At 45.0% G+C, this 24,489-nt stretch overlaps 1 protein-coding gene across 1 annotated transcript in view; it reads left to right on the forward strand.

Moving 5' to 3' along the window:
• Nucleotides 1-20,216: 20,216 nt before the first annotated feature.
• Nucleotides 20,217-24,489, forward strand: part of LOC142663471 (uncharacterized) — a 62,031-nt gene continuing 57,758 nt past the window's right edge. Inside the window, exons 1-2 of the mRNA XM_075842145.1 lie at nt 20,217-20,291; nt 22,756-22,879. Of these exons, the coding sequence (XP_075698260.1) occupies nt 22,802-22,879 (78 nt within the window). The 5' untranslated portion in view covers nt 20,217-20,291; nt 22,756-22,801. The remainder of the gene's footprint in view (nt 20,292-22,755; nt 22,880-24,489) is intronic.

Consider the following 24,489-nt stretch of genomic DNA (forward strand, 5'->3'; position numbering starts at 1 on the left):
AAAAATACAAAGAGCAACGAAACTAATAAGGGGCATGGAGAATCCAAGTTATGAGGAAATATTAAAAGAACTAAACCTATTTAGCCTTGAAAAAAGACAACTAAGGGGGGACATGATTAACTTATATAAATATATTAATGGCACATACAAAAAATATGGTGAAATCCTGTTCCATGTAAAACCCCCTCAAAAAACAAGGGGGCGCTCCCTCCGTCTGGAAAAAGAAAGGTTCAACCTGCAGAGGCGACAAAACCTTCTTTACTGTGAAAACTGTAATCTATGGAATAGTCACCGCAGAAGCTGTCACAGCAGGGACAGGAGACGCTGCAAAAAGGCAAAGATAATTTCCTAGAACAAAAAAATATTCTCTCCTATGTGTAGAAATGTTTTACTTCCCCTTTTCCATCCCTTGGTTGAACTTGATGGACATGTGTCTTTTTTCAACCGTACAAACGATGTAATATATGAACAGTGACGTCACTGGCTCCCCCAGGAGCTGAATCCTCAGCGTTGACGGGGATTCCGGCATCTCAAAGCCCCTAACATCACTGTCTATTTATGAACAGTAACGTCATAGAGCTCCTTGTGCGGAACCCCCGGCCAGAGTGTTGCCAACGCTCTGGCCATGGATTCCACACCTAGAGGGAGCCCCTGCCTCACTGTCCATATATGACAGTGATGTCAGGGTCTCCTCCTAGAGCGGAATCCCAGCCATAATGGCTGATGCGCTGGTTGGTGATTCCGCGCCTAGGGGGAGCCGAAATGGCGTTAAATACAGAGGGGAGGTGGGGGTAGCGTTTTCTACAAGATGGGGTGTGGCACTACCTACATGGGCACTGTGGCATTGTATGGGTATGGGCACAATATACAGAGGCCACTGTGACGCTATCTTACATGGACACTATCACATTGTGGGCACCGTGGTACTATCTATAGTGATCAATGTGGCACTATGTGGAAAATGAAATCCATCAGGTTTTTTTTAACGGCTATGAAAAACGGATGGTAAAAGTATGACAATCGGCTATTAAAAACACAGTTTTTCATGGCCGATTTGCATCAGTGTGTCTCCAAATTTTCATCTATTTCCAGTCCGTCTGAGACCTCAAGCACACAACTGTATTTTTACAGCCACAATCGATCCATATATTTGCGGATAAATTGTGGACCCGTTCTTTTCTGTGGCCCCGTACCGTGCAGGAGGCCACAAATCTAGACCACGAAAACTCTGGACAAATCATTTTACGGTCCAGATTTGCGGATTCTCCAATACTGGTGAATTGTGGACAACAAAGGTTTTTTTGTGGTCCGACAGATCGTATCGGACCCGTGGTTTTGCGGACTGCAAAACCAATACGGTCATGTGCATTCGATCTGAAGTTTTAATGGCCATTTTTTTTTAACCCCTTCCCGCACCTTGGCGTAACTGTACGTCCAGATAAGCAGTAACTTCGCGCACCTGGGCGTACAGTTACGTCCGCGCTTTAAAAGTTAACCGCCGCGCGGCGCTACACCGCAGCGGCGGTTAACTGTGCAGGGTGTCAGCCCTGCTCTCCCCGTTGCCGATCAGCGGCCTGTCGCCGCTGAAATCGGCAATTAACCCCTTCGATGCGGTGGTCGATTGCGATCACCACATCGAAGTAGTTTACAGCGGATCGGCAGCCCCCCACATGTATTTGCGGGGGCTGGCGATCCTTATCATGGCAACCAGAGGCCAGACAATGACCTCCGGGTTGCCATGTACGGAAGCCTCGGAGGATCAGCCTCCGGCCGTTCCTCCTCTGCTTCCTGTCAGTGTGACAGTTACGTCACAATGACAGTTGGAACACATTACACTACGTGTGTAGTGTAATGTGTTCCAGCAGCGATCAGAGCTGCCAGTCTAAGTGTCCCCTAGTGGGACAAGTAAAAAAAGTTAAAAAAAGATAATAAAAATGTTTTGAAAAAGTGTAAAAATCAAAGTTAGAAGTGACATAAACAAAGAATGCTTTTTTTCTTATAATAAGACTTTTATTATAGGGAAAAAAATTAACACGTTAAAAAAAAGTACACATATTTGGTATTGCCGCGTTCGTAACGACCCCAACTATAAAACTGTAATATTATTTTTCCCGCAAGGTGAACACCGCGAAAAAAATAAACGAAAAACAGTGCCCGAATCACAATTTTTTGGTTACCAACCCTCCCAAAATATACAATAAAAAGTGATCAAAAAGTCGCATGTACGCCAAAATGGTACCAATACAAACTACATCCCGTACCGCAAAAAACAAGCCCTTACACCGCTTTTTTGACTGAAAAATAAAAACGTTATGGCTATAAGAATATGGTGACACAAAAATTAATTTATTTTATAAATAAGTGATTTTATTGCACAAACGCTGCAAAACATAACAAAATTATATACATCTGGTATCGCCGTAATCGTATCGACCCGCAGAATAAAGTATAATGGTCATTTATAGCCCAGGGTGAAGGCCATAAAAAAAACAAATAAAAAACATTGTCAGAATTGATGGTTTTTGGTCACCTTGCTTGCCAAAAAATGGAATAAAACGTGATCAAAAAAATTTCTGGTACCCCAAAATGGTACCAATGAAAACTACAGATTGTCCCGCAAAGAATAAACCCTCACTCGGCTCCGGTGGAGAAAAAATAAAACAGTTCTGGCTCTCAGAATATGGCGATGCAAAATGTGCAGTGTTCCAAAAGCGGATAAGATCGTGCGCCATTTATCAGTGCGACACTGGCCACATATCTGCGGATTATTATTTATTTACTGCATTATTATACCCTCTTATTATACCCTGATGTACCCCGCACAGATAACATGTACCTTGATGTACTCCGCACAGATAACATGTACCCTGATGTACTCCGCACAGATAACATATGCCCCCACATTATAAACTGAAACACCAGTAAAACCCCAAACAGAACAAGTACCAAGCAAACTCTGCGCCCCAAAAGCCAAATGGCGTCCCTCCCTTCTGAGCCCTGCATCGTGCCTAAACACCAATTTACGTCCACAGATATGGCATCGCCATACCCGGGAGAACCCGGTTAATATTTTGAGTTATTTGTCTTCAGTGGCACAAACTGGGCATAACATATAGTGCACTAAAATGGCATATGAGTGGAAAATTTTAATTTTCACTCTGCACCATGCGCTGCGCATTAACCCCTGCGCGCACCATGACATAGCATGTCGTGTGGGGGGTGATGTATGGAGCGTCTCACGTAAAAAATAAAGAATTTAGAACGGCAAAATCGCTGTTTTTTTGGTCACCTTGGCTCTACCTAAAAATGTAATAAAAAGTGCTCAAAAAGTTGTATGTACCAAAAAGTTGCACCAATAAAAACGACCGCTCGTCCCTCAATAAATAAGCCCTCATACCGCTCTATTGACTGAAAAATAAAAAAGTTGTGGCTCTTGGAACGCGGGGAGGAAAAAACTAAGAAGGTAAAGAAAAAAATTGATCACTCCAGAAAGGGTTAATTACTTTCTAATGAAAAACCATTTATGACCACACGTAGGGTATTGCCGTACTCGGGAGAAATTGCTTTACAAATGTTGGGCAGCTTTTACCCCCTTTATCCTTTGTGAAATTGAAAAAAATGCAACATTTTAGTGGAAGAAATGTCGATATTCATTTTTACGGCCTAATTCTAATAAATCCTGCAAAAGACTTGTGGGGTCTAAATGCCCACTATATCGGTGTAATTTCCACTTTTGGGGGGTTTCCCCTGTTTTGGCCTCTCAGGGGCTTTGCAAATGCGACATGGCACCCAAAAACCATTTCAGCTAAATTTGAGCTCCAAAAGCCAAATAGCGCTCCTTCCCTTCTAAGCCTTGCTGTGGGTCCAAACAGCAGTTTATTACCACATATGGCATATTTCCGTAATCGGGAGAAATTGTTTTACAAATGTTGGGGTGCTTTTTCTCCTTTATTCCTTGTAAAAATTAAAAATGGCTAACTTTTTTCAGAAAAAAAGTCGATTTTTACCTTTACAGAATAATTTCAATGAATTCAGCAAAACAACCGTGGGGTCAAAATGCTAACTTTACCCCTAGAAAAATTCCTTGAGGGGTGTAGTTTCCAAAATGGGGTCACTTTCCAGGGGTTTCCACTATTTTGTTCCCTCCAGTGCATTTCAAACGCGACATGGCACTGAAAACCATTCCAGCAAAATCAGAATTTCAAAATCCAAATGGTGCTCCTTCCCTTCTGAGTCCTGCTGTGGGTCCAAACAGCAGTTTATTACCACATATGGGGTATTGCTATAATCAGGAGAAATTGCTTTACATATGTTGGGGTGTTTTTTCTCTTTTATACCTTGAAAAAATTAAAAATTTCTAAGTTTTTTCAGAAAAAAGTAGATTTTCATCTTCACAAACTAATTCAAATAAATTTAGCAAAAAAACTGTGGGTTCAAAATGCTAACTATACCCCTAGATAAATTCCCTGAGGGGTGTAGTTTCCAAAATGAGGTCACTTTTGGGGGTCTTTATTGTTTTGGCCCCACAAGACCTCTTCAAACCTGACATGGTACCTAAAATATATGCTAAAAAAAGAAGGCCCCAAAATCCACTTGGTGCTCCTTTGCTTCTGAGGCCTGTGTTTCAGTCCATGACCGAACTAGGGCCACATGTGGGTTATTTCTAAAAACTGCAGAATCTGGGCAATAAATAATAAGTTACATTTTTTGGGAAAAACCTTCTGTGGTATAGAAAAAAATGTTCTACAAATGAATTTTGTATAAAAAAAATGAAATTTGTAACTTTCACCTCTACTTTGCTTTAATTCCTGTGAAACGCCTAAAGGGTTAATACATAGTTACAAAGTTACATAGTTACATAGTTACATAGTTAGTACGGCTGAAAAAAGACACATGTCCATCAAGTCCAACCAAGGGAAGGGAAAAGGGAAGGAAAAATTTCTACACATAGGAGCTAATATTTTTTTGTTCTAGGAAATTATCTAACCCTTTTTTAAAGCCATCTACTGTCCCTGCTGTGACCAGCTCCTGCGGTAGACTATTCCATAAATTCACCGTTCTTACTGTAAAGAAGCCTTGTCGCCTCTGCAGCTTGAACCTTTTTTTCTCCAGACGGAGGGAGTGCCCCCTTGTTTTTTGAGGGGGTTTTACAAGGAACAGGATATCACCATATTTTTTGTATGTGCCATTAATATATTTATATAAGTTAATCATGTCCCCCCTTAGTCGTCTTTTTTCAAGGCTAAATAGGTTTAATTCTTTCAATCTTTCCTCATAACTTAAATTCTCCATGCCCCTTATTAGCTTCGTTGCTCTTCTTTGTATTTTTTCCAACTCCAGGGCATCCTTTCTATGAACTGGAGCCCAGAACTGAACTGCATATTCTAGATGGGGCCTCACTAATGCTTTGTAAAGTGGCAATATTACATCTCTGTCCCGCGAGTCCATGCCTCTTTTAATACACGACAATATCTTGCTGGCCTTTGAAGCAGCTGATTGACACTGCATGCTGTTATTGAGTTTATGATTTACAAGAACACCCAGATCCTTCTCAACAAGTGAATCCGCCAGTGTAGCTCCCCCTAGGACATATGATGCATGCAGGTTGTTGGTACCCAGATGCATAACTTTACATTTATCTACATTAAACTTCATTTGCCAAGTGGACGCCCAAACACTTAGTTTGTTTAAATCTGCCTGCAATTCACAAACATCTTCCATAGTCTGAACTATATTACATAGCTTGGTGTCATCTGCAAAAATAGAAATAGTGCTATTAATCCCATCCTCTATATCATTAATAAATAAGTTGAATAATAGTGGTCCCAGCACTGAACCCTGGGGTACACCACTTATAACCGGTGACCATTCAGAGAAGGAATCATTGACCACAACTCTCTGGATACGGTCCTTGAGCCAATTCTCAATCCAATTACAAACTATATTTTCTAAACCTATAGTCCTTAATTTACCCATTAGGCGTCTATGGGGGACAGTGTCAAATGCCTTTGCAAAGTCCAAAAACACTAAATCCACAGCGGCCCCTCTGTCTAGACTTCTGCTTACCTCTTCATAAAAACAGATTAGGTTAGTTTGACAACTTCTGTCCTTAGTAAAACCATGCTGGCTGTCACTTATAATGCTATTTATTGTCACATAATCCTGTATATAGTCCCTCAATAGCCCCTCAAACATTTTCCCCACGATGGATGTTAAGCTTACTGGTCTATAATTACCCGGGGAAGACCTAGAGCCCTTTTTGAAAATAGGCACCACATTTGCCCTGCGCCAGTCCCTTGGCACTATACCAGTCACTAGAGATTCTCTGAATATTATGAAAAGGGGGACAGAAATAACTGAACTAAGCTCTTTAAGAATTCTAGGGTGTAACCCATCTGGTCCCGGAGCCTTGTGCACATTTATTTTATTTAATTTAGCTTGCACCATATCTACATTCATCCAATTCAGTATATCAGCCGATATATTAACAGCACTGGCACCGGCTACATCAGCTGCTCTTTCTTCAGTTGTATATACAGAGCTAAAGAACCCATTTAGTAACTCTGCCTTCTCTTGATCCCCTGTGATCAACTCCCCATTACCATTATCTAGGGGTCCTACATGTTCAGACCTTGGCTTTTTTGCATTTATATGCTTGAAGAATTTTTTAGGATTTGTTTTACTATCCTTGGCCCCCTGCCTTTCATTTTGTATTTTTGCTAATTTTATTACATTTTTACAGATTTTATTAAGCTCTTTATATTTTACAAAGGCTACAGCTGTACCCTCAGATTTGTATTTTTTAAATGCCCTTTTTTTGTCATGTATTGCCCCTTTCACAGAAGGTGTAAGCCATGTGGGGTTTAATTTGAGTCGTTTATACTTATTACCTGTAGGAATAAATTTTGCACTATAATAACTCAAAGTAGATTTGAAAATCTCCCATTTATCATTTGTTCCATTATTTGACATTAGTTCTTCCCAGTCCATATCCTGAATTGCAGCCCTCATCCTGGGGAAATTGGCTTTCTTAAAATTAAATGTTTTTGCCCTCCCAGCCTGCGTTTGTTTTTTACAGTATAGGTAAAATGTAACTATATTGTGATCACTGTTACCGAGGTTTTCACGAACATTGACATTCCCAACAAGATCTGCATTATTAGAAATGACCAGATCCAACAGAGCTTCACCTCTAGTCGGGTCTTCCACAAACTGGCCCATGCTGTTTTGAATACTTTGAGGGGTGCAGTTTTCAAAATGGGGTGATTTATGGGGACTTTCTAATATATAAGACTCTCAAAGCCACTTCAGAACTGAACTTGTCCTTGTAAAAATCGCCTTTTGAAATTTTCTTGAAAATATGAGAAATCGCTGCTAAAGTTCTAAGCCTTGTAACGTCCTAGAAAAATAAAATAATGTTAAAAAAACGATCCCAAACTAAAGTAGACATGTGGGGGATGGTAACTAGTAACTATTTTCTGTGGTATTACTATCGGTTTTACAAGCAGATACATTTAAATTTCGAAAAATGCTAATTTTTGCAATTTTTCGCTAAATTTTGGTGTTTTTCACAATTAAATACTGAATCTATCGGGCAAATTTTGCCAGTAACATAAAGTCCAATGTGTCACGAGAAAACAATCTCAGAATCGCTTGGATAGGTAAAAGCATTCCGGAGTTATTACCACATAAAGTGACACATGTCAGATTTTAAAAATCGGCTTCGTCCTGAAGGCCAAAACAGGCTCAGTCCTGAAGGGGTTAATGTACCTCTTGTTTTTATTTTATTACTTTTTTTATTAGGCATTATGGGGCATTATATTGTATGGGGGCAGCTTTGGGGGCATTTTACTGTATGGGGCAGCTATGGAGGTATTTTACTGTATGAGGGCAGTTATTGGGCTTTATACTGTATGGCTGCTTCTATGGGGCTGTGTGGGGGGAGCTATTTGGCATTATACCGTGGGAGGCGCTATTGGGTTTTATACTGTGTGGGGGCAGCTATAGTGGCATTATACTATGTGGGGCTCTATGGGGGCATTATACTGTTGGGTGGCACAATGGGAGCAAGATACTGTATAGGTTGAACCAGGTGTGTATGGGCGGGCATTGGGCAGGGATAGAGGTGTGGCTTAAAATAAAAACATTTGAAGTGCTACGGTTGTCCCTCTTTATGATACTTGAATGTTGGGAGTTATGGTATTGCGATTCTCAATACTAAATTGACCCTTTGGCAACAATAAAAAAATAATAAGTTCCTCCATTTTCTGATGTGAGGCGCGAGGTGCGATGATGAATTTTGAACCTCCATTTGCCTCTCATCAATAGTAATTAACCCCATCATGTTCCTCAGTCATAATGCACAACATTGGGTTAATGTGTGAGGTACATGATGGGGTTATTTACTATTAATGTGAGGCACATGGAGGTTCAAAATTCATCACATTTCGCGCCTCACATTAACCTCCTAAGGATCGGGACAATTTTAGCCTTGATGACAGAACTATCTTTACTGTAGATTTGTTTCCTCTTTGCATCCCAGGGCTTATAGCTTTTTTTTTTTTTTAATTCGACGCAGCTGTATAAGATTTTTATTTTTGCAGGACAAATTGTAGTTTTATGTAGGAGCCATTTTTGGGTTAATTTACATTGTCATTTAATTTATACAAATTTAAATTTTGCCAAAAAATGCAGAAAAAAAAACAGTTGCCCCATACAGTATTATGCCCCCATAACTGCCCCAGCGCTCACGGATCCATGGCTGCTGACGTCGGGAGGTGAGTAAACCCAACAGCCCGTGGCCATGGACGCTACAGTATCCCCCTCTTACGCCCCCCCCTTCTTGGGGACAGAGCGAGAGAGGAATTTTTTAATAAGAGCAGGAGCACTGAGGTTCTGTAATGTCGGGGTAGGGAGACGGACAGGTGAGCCCTAATCTACCCGCCACTCAGTCCCTGCCTACTTGCACAGTCCGTCCTAGGCGACGGCGTACAAATGGGCGACGGTCCCTACGCTCACTATGTGAACGACGAACAAAACAGCCAAGGGAACACAGAAGCAAGGGAAGAGGGGAAGTTGCCCACGGAAACACCGTGAGCAACAGAGTAGTGAACGAGCCGAGTCAAACCTGGAGAGTACACGGTAACAAAGCAGAACAGGAGAATAGTCAGTCGAGCAGGGTCAATATGAAGCAGAGGTCTATGGTATTAGCAGGAACAGCAGAGCCAGGAAACACAAGAATCACAGGCAAAGGACAGACAGCAAATTAAGGTATAAATATACCAAGGGCGGGAGCTAGAACCGTCTGGCCAGGCTGTGATAGGTTCTCCCACTCCTCAGCTTACTAGCCTGAGTGGTAGCAGATCGAGTCACTCTATCAGACCTAGGGACAGATGCAGACTGATTAACCACGGGCGTCGACACAGAAGCTTGTCTGGCAGATCCTTTACAGGTTCTCTTCTGGCTCCCAGGACCTCTCCTCAGGACCAAACCCTCTCCAGTCCACCAAATAGAAAGTCCTTCCCCCTACCCATTTGCAGTCCAGGATCTCCCTCACCTCGAACCCATCAGAAGAACCGCTGGGAGCAACTGTGGAACTAGAAGTCTTGCTGTAGCAGTTCAGGACCACGGGTTTCAGGAGGGACACATGAAAGGAGTTGGGGATTCTGAGGGTAGGAGGCAGCCGCAGCTTATAGGAGACAGGGTTTATTTGTTACAGAATTTCGAAAGGACCAAGGAACCTGGGAGCAAACTTGTATGAGGGCACCTTCAAACTAATGTTCCGAGAGGACAGCCAGACTTTGGTACCCGGAAGATACTGAGGCGGCTCTCTTCTCTTTGTATCTGCCTTTCGCTTCATGCGATCGACTGCCAGCAAAATAGGGGACCGGGATCTGTTGCCAGATTTGCAGAAAGTCCCCATATGCAGCAGCGGGTACCTGAGATGAAGTCGACACTGGAAGAGGGACTCTAGGATGTTGACTGTACACAATGTGAAATGGAGTGGAAGTGGTAGATTCACTTGTGTGGTTGTTGTACGAGAACTCGGCCCATGGAAGAACCTAGTTATCGTGCTGTGAAGAGATGAAGTGGCGGAGATAATTCTCCATGATCTGGTTGATCCTCTCCTCTTGCCTATCGGACTGGGGGTGATAGGCTGAGGAAAAGTCCAATCTCACCTCCAGGAGTTTACAGAGGGCTCTCCTGAACTTTGAGTTAAACTGAACCCCGCGGTCGGACACAATGTGAAGAGGCAAGCCATGCAAGCGAAAGATGTGTTGAATGAAGAGACTCGCCAGTCGGGGAGTAGAAGGTAGGCCGGTCAGCGGGATAAAATGTGCCATCTTAGAGAACCGGTCCACCACCACCCAGACAGAGTTGCATCCTGCTGAAGGGGGGAGGTGTGACAAAGTCCATTTCAATGTGCTGCCAGGAGGCATTGGGTACAGGCAGAGGTTGAAGCAGGCCGGCAGGCTTGGAGTGAGTAACTTTGTTAGAAGCACACACCGTGCATGAAGAGACAAAGTCCAGAACATCTTTAGGTAGCGTGGGCCACCAGAAGTGACGAGCAATCAGGTCTCGGGTTTTACGGACACCAGCGTGCCCAGCAAGTTTAGTACTGTTGTGCCCAGTGGAGAATTCTTCTCTTTTCTGCCAACCGAACAAAAGTCCTCCCCGGAGGGATGTCTCTAACCTGCAGAGGATTAGCAGTGACAATGTAGGACGGGTCTATGATAGTCTGAAGGGACTCCACCGTGTCTTCCGTCTCAAACGATCTGGACAGGGCATCGGCCCTCATATTCTTGTCAGCGGAACGGTAGTGGAGCAGAAATTGGAAAAAGGGTGAAGAACAGCGACCACCTGGCTTGACGGGGATTTAGTCGTTGAGCGGACTGAAGGTAGGTAAGGTTCTTGTGGTTGGTGTAGATCAAGATGGGGTGAGCTGCGCCCTCCAGAAGATGTCTCCACTCCTCCAGAGCCAATTTGATGGCCAGTAGCTCCCGATCTCCAATAGAGTAATTGTGCTCAGCAGAAGAAAAAAGCCTTGAGTAGTGGCCACATACTACTGCCTTTCCTTTTGGAGCTCCTCTGGAACAGAAGTGCACCTGCACCAACAGAGGAAGCGTCCACCTCCAATGAGAACTGCCGAGATACGTCAGGATGATGGAGGATTGAAGCTGAAGTGAAGGCTTTCTTGAGGCTAATGAATGCGGACTCTGCCTCTGGAGTCCATACCTTGGCATTCACACCCTTCTTGGTAAGGGTAGAGATGGGAGCCGTCAGAGATGAAAAGTTTGGAATAATATGCCGGTAGAAATTGGCGAATCCCAGGAACCGCTGTATGGCCCTTAGGCCTTGAGGATGTGGCCATTCCAGGACAGACTTTAGTTTCTCAGGATCCATCTTAAGACCTTGATCCGAGATGATGTAGCCCAGGAAGGGCAAAGACTTCTTTTCAAAGACGCACTTCTCTAACTTGGCATATAAGCGATTCTCTCTTAGTCACAGAAGAACTTGCGGACATGCCTCCGATGGGTCATCAGATCTGGGGAGAAAATCAAAATATCATCGAGATAAACTACAACACACATATAGAGGAGATCTCGGAAAATATCATTGACAAATTCCTGAAATACTGCGGGAGCGTTACACAGTCCGAAGGGCATCACAAGGTATTTGTAGTGCCCATTACGGGTGTTAAATGGCGTCTTCCATTCGTCACCCCGGTGAATCCGAATTAGGTTATAAGCCCCCTGCCGATCTAGCTTAAAAAATTTTTGGGCTCCTCATATGCGATAAAACAACTCGGATATAAGTGGCAACGGGTATTTGTTCTTGACCGTGATCTGGTTGAGACCACGGTAGTCAATGCAGGGTCGAAGAGATCCATCTCTCTTCTTAACGAAGAAGAAGCCGGCCCCAGCCACGGAAGAAGATTTTTGTATAAAACCCATCTCCAAATTCTCCTTGATATAGGCTAACATAGATAAAGTGTCTGGCAAGGAGAGAGAATATACCCATCCACGGGGAAGAGAAGCATTAGGAACCAGTTCAATGGGACCGTCATAATTCCGATGTGGAGGCAACGTCTCAGCTTCTCATTTGCAGAAGACATCCGCAAAACTGGCATACTAAGATAGTAGACCGGAGAGTGATTGAGGCAGAGGGGGCATAACAGGACGGACTTGTGACAGGCAATGGCTATGGCATCTGGAACCCCACTGAAGAACTTCTCCGGAACTCCAGTCAAGACCCGGGGCGTGTAGGCGAAGCCATGGCAGACCCAGCAGGATAGGATTGATAGCCTTAGGTAGTACCAGGAAGGCGATCTGCTCCGAGTGAATAGCTCCGACCCGTAGTGTCAACGGCTCCGTGATGAGCATAATCGGATCAGGCAATGGTAGACCAGTCACTGAGGCAACAGCCAGGGGGTCTCTCCAGACGAACTGTGGGTAGACGTAAACGATCCACTTGATCCTGCTGGATGAAATTAGCAGCCGCTCCAGAGTCAAGATAGGCGGAGGAAGGATGTGACGTCTCTCCGGAGACGACTGCCACAGGAATCGATAATTTGGGAGAGGTTTTAACGTTTGGAGACGTTCCACCTAGAGTTGCCTCTCCAACCAACCCTAGGTACTGGAGTTTCCCAGTTTCTGTGGGCATTGGCACACAAAATGACCTTTAAGGCCACAATACATACATAGTCCAGAGGAGCGTCTGCGCTGCTTCTCCTGTTCAGATAACCGTACTCTGTCTTCCTGCATGGGTTCTTCAGGTAGTGCACTAGGGGAAGGCAATAGTGCTCTCTGGACCGAGGGTGCTGGTCTGTGGACCTGGCTCTCCTGTCGAACCTCTTAAGTCCGCTCCCGGATTCTCATATCAACCCGGATGGCTAACAGGATGAGGGCATCCAAGGTAGAAGGAGTAGTAGTTCGTCCTTGATGTGAGAGGACAGTCCCTGCCATAAGGTCACCACCAGTGCCTCTGTTCCATGCCAGCTCGGCTGTCAGGGTACGGAAGGAGATAGCATACTCCCCTACAGTGGAACCCTCTTGCTTGAGGGTCAACAGAGTAGCTGCGGCAGAGGATGTTCGACCCGGCCCCTCGAACACGGCACGAATGGACTGCAGGAACAAGGGTAGGTCCGAGGATACAGGTCCTTGTTGCTCCAAGATTGGGTTCGCCCATACGAGGGCTTTGCCAGCAAGAAGGGAGATGATAAATGCTACCTTCGCCTCCTCGGAGGGGAAGAGATGAGCCCGTAGCCTAAAATGAACCGTGCATTGGTTAATAAATCCTCTAAATGCTCTGGGATCACCGTCGTAGCGAGGAGGAAGAGGCAGAGGAACTGTGAATCCGGAACAAACAGGAGGAGCAACGGGCAGTGTCACTGCAACAGCCTCTGGAGGAAGAACCGGAGGTAGAACAGTGAGTAGATCCAGACGGACCATGATAGTATTTACCGCCTCAAGGAGTTGATGCTGACGTGTGCGTAGGTCATGCATCTCCGTCTGTATCTTCTGGACTCTGATCTTGGGCTGGCCAGCGGGTTCCATGGCCTGAGCGTACTGTCACGGTCACAGGGTATGTTGACCCACTAGGCTGCTCCGCCGTAGCGGAGAGGCAGCTGACCAGGTCACAGTCTATACGAAAGTCAATAGTAGATAGTAACGCTTGGGTAGCTGAACTAGTCCAGACGGTGGCTGTGGCTTCAGCACGGATGGAGGTCGGTGCAGCAGGTAGCGCCAGACGTGGCGGGCAGTATCCGAAGTGGCAGAAGACACTGGACGTGGCAAACGACAGCAGGTGCAGTAGACACGACTCCAACACTAGTAGGCACAAGAACAGCACGGGATACAGGAACAGGTGACAGGGCACGGGTAACAACTCGAACGGGAAACACTAAGGGACCATTTGCAAGACGGACTGGGATAAACTAACAACGCTCAGGCAAGGATCAGAAGGGCTGGGGCTTACATGGGCCGTTGATGATGATGATTTCCTGATGTGGCCGGGCACGAGCGTGTGCACGCACCCTACGGGACACAGCAGAACGGAGCGGAAGTGAGCACTAGTGTCTCCTAGGAAGGAGATGAGGACCAGTGCTCACGGATCCATGGCTGCGGGCGTCGGGGGGTGAGTAAACCCGACGGCCCGTGGCCATGGACTCTACAGTTATGATACAAAATATGTGTATTTTTTATATTTTGGGACTTCAAATTTAACATTTATTGTAAAAAATTAGAATTTTTTTATTTAACATTTACTATACCAGGGGTCGGCCACTAAGGCACCCGTGCCACAGCTGTCATGTGGGGACTTGATCTCTGGCATGGTCTCACCATGTCCAGAGCCATTGCATGCAGCGGCTCTGAACACACGGGGAGACAGGGAGAGAGTGGTGGGACACAGGGGAAGAGTGGGTTAGACCTAAGAGAGTGCCGTTTCCTTAGGACAGCAGAGCGGCGCTCCAGTTTGAACTATAAGGGTATGTTCACACGTAGTGACCGAAAACGTCTGAAAATACGGAGCTGTTTTCAGGCGAAAACAGCTCCTGATTTTCAGACGTTTTTTTTTATCAACTCGCGTTTTTCGCTGCATTTTTATGGCCGTTTTTGGAGCTGTTTTTCAATGGAGTCAATGAAAAACGCCTCCAAAAACGTTCCAAGAAGTGTCCTGCACTTCTTTTGACGAGTCGTCATTTTACGCGCTGTATTTTGACAGCGATGCGTAAAATGGCTCGTAGGAACAGAACATCGTAATTCCCATTGAAAGCAATGGGCAGATGTTTGTAGGCGTAATTCGAGGTGTAAAACGCTCGAAATACGTCTGAAACCACTGCTTGTGAACATACCCTTAGATCGCCGATAGAATGAAGCGCTGCTCTGCCTTGCTGAGCACGACTCCTCCTGTTTAGAGCTGACAAGCCTCTGTTCTCCTGGTCATCGTCGTTGCCGCCATTATAGGTTTACCTGAAAAATAAGAGCTACAAGTTATGAAGTTATGTTATAAATCGCTGAAAATATAAAAAAATTCTGAGCAAGTTGGTGTTTAGTAGCTGCTCTCTCCTGTGAGCAGCCCCCCACAAGTTGGTGTTTAGTAGCCGCTCCTCTCCTGTGAGCTCCCCCCAACAAGTTTGTGTTTAGTAGCTGCTCCTCTCCTGTTAGCACCCCCCACAAGTTTGTGTTTAGAAGCCGTTCCTCTCCTGTGAGCAGCCCACCACGAGTTGGTGATTGTAATTAGTAGCCGCTCCTCTCCTATGAGCAGCCCCCACAAGTTGTTGTTTAGTATCCGCTCTGTCCTGTGAGCAGCCCCCACAACTTGGTGTTTAGAAGCCGTTCCCTCCTGTGAGCAGTGCCCCATGAGTTGGTGTTTAGTAGCGGCTCCTCTACTGTGAGCAGTGCCCCACAAGTTGGTATTTAGTAGCCGCTCCTTTCCTGTGAGCAACCCCCCACAAGTTGCTGTTTAGTGAGTTTTTAGTGGCTTTTGTAAGCTGTGTAAATAACTTGAAACATCCAAAGAAAATGCACAGTCCCTTTTCATGTGTTGGACATCACGTCCAGAGAACTGACTGTATAATGAAGATTACATTGGCAATGCTGTAAAGCTTTGGGTCGACGTAGCAGATTTTCTCACACATGAATTCCATCCTCAGCCCCTCATGTAGCTGGCTTACTGCAGACCACTCCTAGGCCGATGCTCAGATCAGTCACCTCGTACGCACCACAGATAGATCATCTTTGCAAAGAAAGTCGGGGACAAGGCTCACACTGAAATGTTAGATTAATGATTGATTTAAATCACATACATAGCAACAGTTTGTTATACGACTGTCTTTTTGCACGGCACACTGAGTACTTTATCTTTGTTTTTTTATCGGCAAACCATACAAAAAAGTTTGCCGACCTCTGGTCTAGAGTACACAACCCATTTTTGTGCATAAACGTTATATACACAGAGCTCGTGCGCATATTAATAACAACTCTTTTGGTGCACATACCGAGCTCTGCTACATACAGATTACACACACAGCTCTGCTACATACACTGTTAGGCTGGGTTCACACGACCTATTTTCAGGAGTAAACGAGGCGTTTTACACCTGGAATTACGCCTGAAAACACGGCTCAAATACGTCGGCAAACATCTGCCCATTCATTTCAATGGGTTTGTCGACGTACTGTGCCGACGATCTGTAATTTTACGCGTCGCTGTCAAAAGACGGCGCGTAAAATAACAGCGTCGTCAAAGAAGTGCAGGACACTTCTTGGGACGTAATTTGAGCCGTGTTTCATTGACTTCAATGAAGAACAGCTCCAAATTACGGCCGTAATTGATGCCTCGCAAAACGCGTGTACAAGCAATTACGTCTGAAATGCAGGAGCTGTTTTCTCCTGAAAACAGCTCCGTAATTTCAGACGTAATGGTCGTTATCGTGTGCACATACCCTTAGAGTGAACTCCATCCTTCTTGAGTTCCTTTTCTCGATACCATAATTTGTCCAGGATTCATTAAAATTCACAAAAATGACCGATCGGGAAAGATTGCACATACAATGGTTTGATGTACAGAAATGTAAAATGGCTGTGAACGGAGCCTTTATTTATAGGTTCATGCTTTCACTTAACACACATTAACCCCCTTCGCGCACCCATACGTGCCATTACGTCCGGGTGCAGGGGGAGATGTTTAGAGCGCGCTCCATATGCTGCGGGTTTCAGCTGTATTTGACAGCGGACAGCCGGGAGCAGCGATCGCGCTGCTCCCATAGATCCCGACAGTCCCGGTTTCTCACCGCTGCCCCGCCGTCTCAGGCGGTCTGCAAAATGTCCCGCTGGGTGCTGCAGCTGTATCAAAACAGCTGATTGCTACTGACAGGCGCCCTGCATGCCAGACGACTGCAGCAGCGATCAGAAGAAGGCAGGAGTCTTGCAGCGGTGTTCTCACTGGGATCGATGCCGGCTCCGGAGTGAATCAGTCCAGTCCCCTGACCTCACCGGTCAGGTGACTGGACTGGTCCACTCCCGGGCTGGCATCGACACCAGTGAGAACGCCGCTTCAAGACTCCTGTCTTCTGATGGTGAGTGACGTCAAAGCAGAGCGGAGAGTGGCAGCAGTAGGCTACCTCTACTGCTCTCCGCTCTGGCGGCATTGTGGCACAAAGTATAATGGGGTTGTGTTGCGCTACCTACAGGGGGGCAGTGTGTGGAGCTATGTACATGGGGCTGTGTCTGGCGCTATCTACAGGGGGCTGTGTGGAGCTATCTACTGGGGTGCTGTGTATGGCGCTATCTACAGGGGGGCTGTGTGTGGAGCTATCTACAGGGGGGCTGTGTGTGGAGCTATCTACAGGGGGGCTGTGTGTAGCGCTATCTACAGGGGGCTGTGTGTGGCGCTATCTTCAGGGGGGCTGTGTGTGGCGCCGCTATCTACAGGGGGAGCTGTGTGTGGCGCTATGTACAGGGGGGCAGTGTGTGGAGCTATGTACAGGTGGAGCTGTGTGTGGCGCTATGTACAGGGGGGCTGTGTGTGTGGTGCTATGTACAGGGGGAGCTGTGTGTGGAGCTATGTACAGGGGGGCTGTGTGTGGTGCTATGTACAGGGGGGCAGTGTGTGGAGCTATGTACAGGGGGAGCTGTGTGTGGTGCTATGTACAGGGGGAGCTGTGTATGGTGCTATGTACAGGGGGGCAGTGTGTGGAGCTATGTACAGGGGGAACTGTGTGTGGTGCTATGTACAGGGGGGCTGTGTGTGGTGCTATATACAGGGGGGCTGTGTGTGGTGCTATGTACAGGGGGGCTGTGTGTGGTGCTATGTACAGGGGGGCTGTGTGTGGTGATATGTACAGGGGGGCTGTGTCTGGCGCTATGTACAGGGGGGCTGTGTGTGGACCAATCTACAGGGGGGCTCTGGTGGATGATTTTTCCATTGACCGGTAGCAGAGTTACACAACTGGAAAAAAATCCCCATCATGTAACACTGCTACCTGTCAATTGAAAAGTCATCCACCACAGGGTCTCCCTCTTGACTTTCATTGTTCTCAGCCTTTTGGTTTGTCCTGCAGCTGCCGCCGTGATGAGCAAATGTTATACCCAAGATAGGAAAAGTAACACAAAGACGACCTAACCGGATCCATAATATCTGTGATATCCAGACAGTCCAGAGATCCGCAGTGACAATGTGCGCTTGTTATTTGCAGAAGGATCTGGCCGTGATTTGATGTGTTTATGCCGGATATTGGGCGTGGTTAGGGGCATGGCTTAAAAATGTCCCTCTTTTCCGAATTCAAAAGTTGGGAGGTATGGCTGCTCCTGCCTGTTTAATCCCAGAAATGCTGTTGTCAATCGTGACCACAGCATCTGAGGCGTTGAAAAGAGGGGGCGGCCCCCTCCAACAGCTCATCCCCCCCCCCCAGAGTGAGATCGGGGGATGACGACGGTTGTTAAGGCAGCCCAGGGGCCTAATGAAGGCCCCCAGGGCTGCCTTCACTCTGCCTCTTCTAAACCCTGCATGTGGCAGGGCTTAACAGATGCTTGTAAAAACGACGATATATTGCTATACGTCAAGTCGCTGGTTCAAGTCCCCTAGGGGGGCTAATAAAGTGTGTAAAAAAAAGTAAAAAAAAATTTTGGTAGTGAAAAAAAATAACAAAAATATTAAAAGTTCAAAAAACACCCCTTTTCCCATTTCCCACCTAAAGTAATGTAAAAAGTAAACAAAATTCGTATCGCTGTGTCCGTAAAAGTCTGAACTATTACAATATAGCGTTATTTAACGCGCACGGTGAACGCCGTAAAAAAAATGTAAACCGACAAAATCACAGTTTTTTGGTCAACTTAGATTTTTAAAAAAAAATTATAAAAAGTGATCAAAAAGTTGTACGTACTAAAAAATGGTACCGATAAAAACTACAGCTCGTCCCGCAAAAAAATAAGCCCTCCTACCGTTATCGGTGAAAAAATAAAAAATTTCTGGCTCCCAGAATGTGGCGACACACCAATTATTTTTTTATAACAAAAAGTTTCTTAACAATAAAAGTAGTAAAATATATTTTAAAAAAACATATAAATTTGGTATCACCGTAATCGTATTGAGCCACAGAATAAAGATAAGTTGTCGTTTTTACCGCATGGTGAAAGCCGTAAAAATGAAACCCAAAAAACCATTGAGGAATCGCAGTTTTTTTCAATTTTCAGCCTGCAAACAATTTTTTTTCAGTTTCCCAGTACATTATATGGAACTATAAATGGTACCAAAAGAAACTACAACTCCCCCAACACCACTCTATTGACGGAAAAAGAAAAAAGTTATGGCTCTTGGAATGCGGGGAGTGAAAAACGAAAAATAAAAAATTGGCTTCGTCCCGAAGGGTTTAACCAATCAGATGATGCCAAGTATACAATGTGCACGCCCGCTTCTATATAACGTAACGAGATTCTTCCTCATTGAATCCCTTCATCATCTGGTAGTCATTAGTTTGGAATGCCTGATGACGTCATCTTTATTCTATGTATTCAAATGATGCGAGAATCTTAAAACATATCTCATATCTTTTTGAATATAATGCAGATAATTATACAATTACTCTCAGGCTGGGTTCACACGAGCATGTTCGGTCCGTAAAGGACGGAACGTATTTCGGCCGCAAGTCCCGAACCAAACACACTGCAGGGAGCCGGGTTCCGAGCATCACAGTTATGTACGACGCTAGGAGTCCCTACCTCGCTGCGGGACAACTGTCCCGTACTGTAATCATGTTTTCAGTACGGGACAGCAGTTCCACGGAGAGGCAGGGACTCCTAGCATCGTACATAACTATGATGCTAGGAGCCCGGCTCCCTGCAGTGTGTACGGTCCTGGACTTGCTGTCGAAATACGTTCCATCCTTTATGGACCGAACATTCTCGTGTGAATCCAGCCTAACACCTATTACACACACAGCTCTGCTGCATACACATTATACACACAGCTCTGCTACATACACATTACACACACAACTTTACTACATACACATTACACACACAACTTTACTACATACACATTACACACACAGCTCTGCTACACGTGTACATGAAACTCGTGTTAGGTGCGGATGTGGTTACTTTTCACACACTAGAGAAACCGCACAGCTACCACAACCTGGTGCCTAACTCCTCCCATTACTGATCACATGACAGTGACATCATCGAAGGTCCTATAGCCACTAAGCTGTAACAATGTGTGATCACATGATAGTGACATCATCAAAGGTCCTATAGTCACTGGGATGTAACATCTGCCGGCTGTGATCGGGTATGTGTGACTTGTATTCATTGTATTATGTCCTGTAGTCACCGGCGTGTATATATGAGTATACATAATGTCAGTATATAAGGTACTGTACGTGATTGAATATGTTCGCGTCTTGTTTATGTATAGAAATATATGTAATATGTTTATATATGTTATAACTACTAATATATAATTATATAGTGTACTAGAAAAAGTTCCCGGAGCTGCCCGGGTATAAATGTCGGTCGGTCTGTTTGTGTGTTCATTGGGTGTCCAGGAGGCCAATCCAGGCCCTTGTTTTTTTTGTTTACGGGGATATTGCTAGTAACCCAATATGGTTACACAGCCTCGTTTTTAATCTCCTAAATAGCGAACGGCTAAACTGGTGGGAGATGGAGTCATAAGACACAACATTGGCAGTATTATTGGCAGACACCCATTATCTGGTAAAGTGCACTACCTGCTACTTAGATAAAAAACATCTACACTAAAGATCAATGTCTGTATTCACTTTTAGGGTCAGATCACACGTTGCGTAAATACTGCGGATTTTCCACAACGGAATTTGGGTTGGAATATCCGCAGCACATACAGTAGCAGCAAAGTAGATGAGATAAAACAAATCTCATCCACAGGCTGCGTAATTACTGAGCGAAAAAAACCGCTCAGAAATTGACCTGCGGTGCGGACTTTTTTTCCTCTGCATGTCAATTGTATTTGTGTAAACGCTGCTTATTTGTTGCGAGTTTTCCCCATTTACAAAAAAATCTCATAGTTACCCAGAAGTCTGTGTTCCTCCCTCCAGCGCGGCCTCCTGGGATGAAACGTCACGCTAAGTGCTGCAGCGGACAATCCGTGCGAATAACTGCACCACAGTTTGGTGCAATATTTTGCCCAGAATTCCCTGCGGCACACCAGGCGGATACGCTGCATGCTTTTACGCCGCTTATCTGCCCCATGTGAACTCGGCCTTATAGTATTGGATCATGATCCTGTGATAATGGCTGATAACAGATAACTGCGGGGTTGGGACCTTTACAAAAACCTTCCCAAACATGGGGTCAAATGGCTCAGGTGTTTAGAGAACAGACACAGATTATTTCATGTTAACCATTCATGTCCTGTATTACATGTGTATAGATTTATATATATTTTTTAAATTTGACAAATTAACTAGCGATCGGAGAACTGATGACCTATCCACCAATTAGGTCATCTGTATATTATCTACAAAGAAGGGGATTGCCTGCAGACAACCAAGCCCAATTTCCCAACTACCGATTAAAAGTAGAACAAACTTTATTAAGCTACGTATAGCAAGACAGACCACATAGAGTTGTATTAAAATTGTCACTACCTAGGACCGGACATAAAGGTAGATTACCTGTATAATTACAGGCATGTATAGTAATAGAGATAGGAGCACGGATTCCTATCATTAGCAAGTTAAATTGACTAATAGGTGGACAGTAGGTCCGGTCAGCGGTAGGTATTAAAATCTTGACAGCCCCCCCGACATGTTTCGCTACAGAGTAGCGTCCTCAGGGGTACACGCAAGGGACTCCTTGCGTCATAGATAACTATGATGCTAGGAGCCCGGCTCCCTGCAGTGTGTTTGGTCCGGGACTTGCGGCCGAAATACGTTCCGTCCATTACGGACCGAACATGCTCGTGTGAACCCAGCCTTAGGGTATGTTCACACGCTTAGCAAAAAAAAGTCTGAAAATACGGAGCTGTTTTTGAAGCTTCTTTTAATTTGGAGCTTCTTTTCATTTTTCTTTTCAGGCGTTTTTTGAGGCGTTTTTCATAGTGTTCAATGGAGAATCAGCTCCAAAAAACGCCTCAAGAAATGACACGCTACTTCTTTTTCGGAGCGTCTTTTTACGCTCTGTTTTTTAATGCCCTGTATGAACTAAATGCTGTTTTTCCCATTGATACCAATGGGCAGATGTTTGTAGGCATTCAGCTTCCGTTCTTTCAGGCGTTTTTCAAAGCGTAAACGCCCTGAAATACGCCTGAAACCACTGCGTGTGAACATACCCTTATGTTACCTCCGCAAGGCACGGTATTCTTTATGACATGTGAAAGTGCATGTCATGTTTTTTCTTCTCACCGATTCCATATGAATCAGTGAGAACAAAACCTCTGCTTCCTGTAATGGGAATCCCACAGAGGTGCTTAACGGGCCCCTAGCAGGCTATAACCCCCGGATTATGGTTCGGTGGGACGCAGATCCAATATACGGCTGTGTGTATGAGGCCTGAAGGTCAGCCTCTTTTCACATCTGCTCTATGGCTTCCATTTATAACCTATAATGGGGTCCAGTCAAGGTATTCCCATGTTCCATTTTATCTCTATAACTTTTGTCCTTCTCGTATTTATAACTACTTTCCCCAGCTGGCTTCCAGTTTACTTTAACGTCCAATGTGTGGGACACTAAATTTTACCCAAATTTTTTTGACTCCCTCTTCCTTTCCTTCTCCAGTTCCTTAAACAAGAAAATAGATATTTTACTGACTGACCCACTAAGGATGGACAAGGACCGGCAACAAATGACTGAGACGATATTAAACTTCACCCTAGAGATCATCTACCTGCTGACTGGAGAGGTGAGGGATTCTGGGAATCGTTGCATGTGAAGACTCTCATCTCTTAACCCCTTAATGACCACCAATAAGTGTTATCACAGCGGTCATTAAGAGTACATATGCCACAGCGCTGCATTTTCACGACCCTGTTAAATAAGCCCGGCCCGGTTGTCCTGTGCTGTCTAGGGCAGGTATCGGGCTGTCTATAGACAGCACTAGCAGGCAGATTTTAAACTCGCATCGATCCTGTCTGTTTAACCCATTCAATGCCACGGTCAATAGCGACCGGCATCTAAGTGGTTCCAGAGTGAGGGGGCTCCCTCTCACCCCATCGGCACACCGGCGATGCGATTGCGCAGTGCTGATGGTTTTTGTGTTAGCTGGGGGCTTAAAGGAGGTCCCCAGGTCTTCCTTTAGGCCATGCTAATAGATGCCCGTCTGTTTTATACTGGCAGGCACAATACACTGCAGAACAGAAGTATTGCAGAGTATTATAAAAACGATCAAAATACACCATGTTCCAAATTATTATGCACATTGGATTTAAGTGTCATAAACATTTAATTAAGAGGTTTTTCAATGAAACTCATGGATGGTATTGTGTCTAAGGGTATGTTCACACGGCGGGGGTCCGTAACGGCTGAAATTACGGGGATGTTTCAGCCTGAAAACATCCCCGTAATTTCAGCCGTACCGGCATGTGCAGGCGCTTGAACGCCGCGTCAATTACGGCCGTAATTAGCGCTGCTATTCATTGGAGTCAATGAATAGCGGCTCCAATTACGGCCAAAGAAGTGACAGGTCACTTCTTCTACGCGGGCGTCTATTTACGCGCCATCATTTGACAGCGGCGCGTAAATATACGCCTCGTGTGAACAGACAAACGTCTGCCCATTGCTTTCAATGGGCAGATGTTTGTCAGCGCTATTGAGGCGCTATTTTCAGACGTAATTCGGGGCAAAAACGCCCGAATTACGTCCGTAAATAGGCCGTGTGAACATACCCTTAGGGCTCTTTGGATCAGTGTAATAAATCTCAGACAACTGTGATAATTAGTTTGCCAGGTGTGCCCAATCAAAGGAAAACTACTTAAGAAGGACATTCCACATTATTAAGCAAGCCACAGGTTTCAAGCAATATGGGAAAGAAAAAGGATCTCTCTGCTGCCGAAAAGCGTGAAATAGTGCAATACCTTGGACAAGGTATGAAAACATTGGATATTTCAAGAAAACTTAAGCGTGATCATCGTACTGTGAAAAGATTTGTGGCTGATTCAGAGCACAGACTGGTTCGTTCAGATAAAGGCATAATGAGGAAGGTTTCTGCCAGACAAATTAATAGGATTAGGAGATCAGCTGCTAAAATGCCATTGCAAAGCAGCAAACAGGTATTTGAAGCCGCTGGTGCCTCTGGAGTCCCGCGAACCTCAAGGTGTAGGATCCTCCAGAGGTTTACAAGTGTGCATAAAGCTATTATTCGGCCACCCCTAAACAATGCTCACAAGCAGAAACGGTTGCAGTGGGCTCAAATACATGAAGACTAATTTTCAAACCGTGTTGTTTACTGATGAGTGCCATGCAACCCTGGATGGTCCAGATGGATGGAGTAGTGGATGGTTGGTGAATGGCCAC

The sequence above is a fragment of the Rhinoderma darwinii genome, chromosome 11 (genome assembly GCF_050947455.1).
Source record: "Rhinoderma darwinii isolate aRhiDar2 chromosome 11, aRhiDar2.hap1, whole genome shotgun sequence".
NCBI lineage: Eukaryota > Metazoa > Chordata > Amphibia > Anura > Rhinodermatidae > Rhinoderma > Rhinoderma darwinii.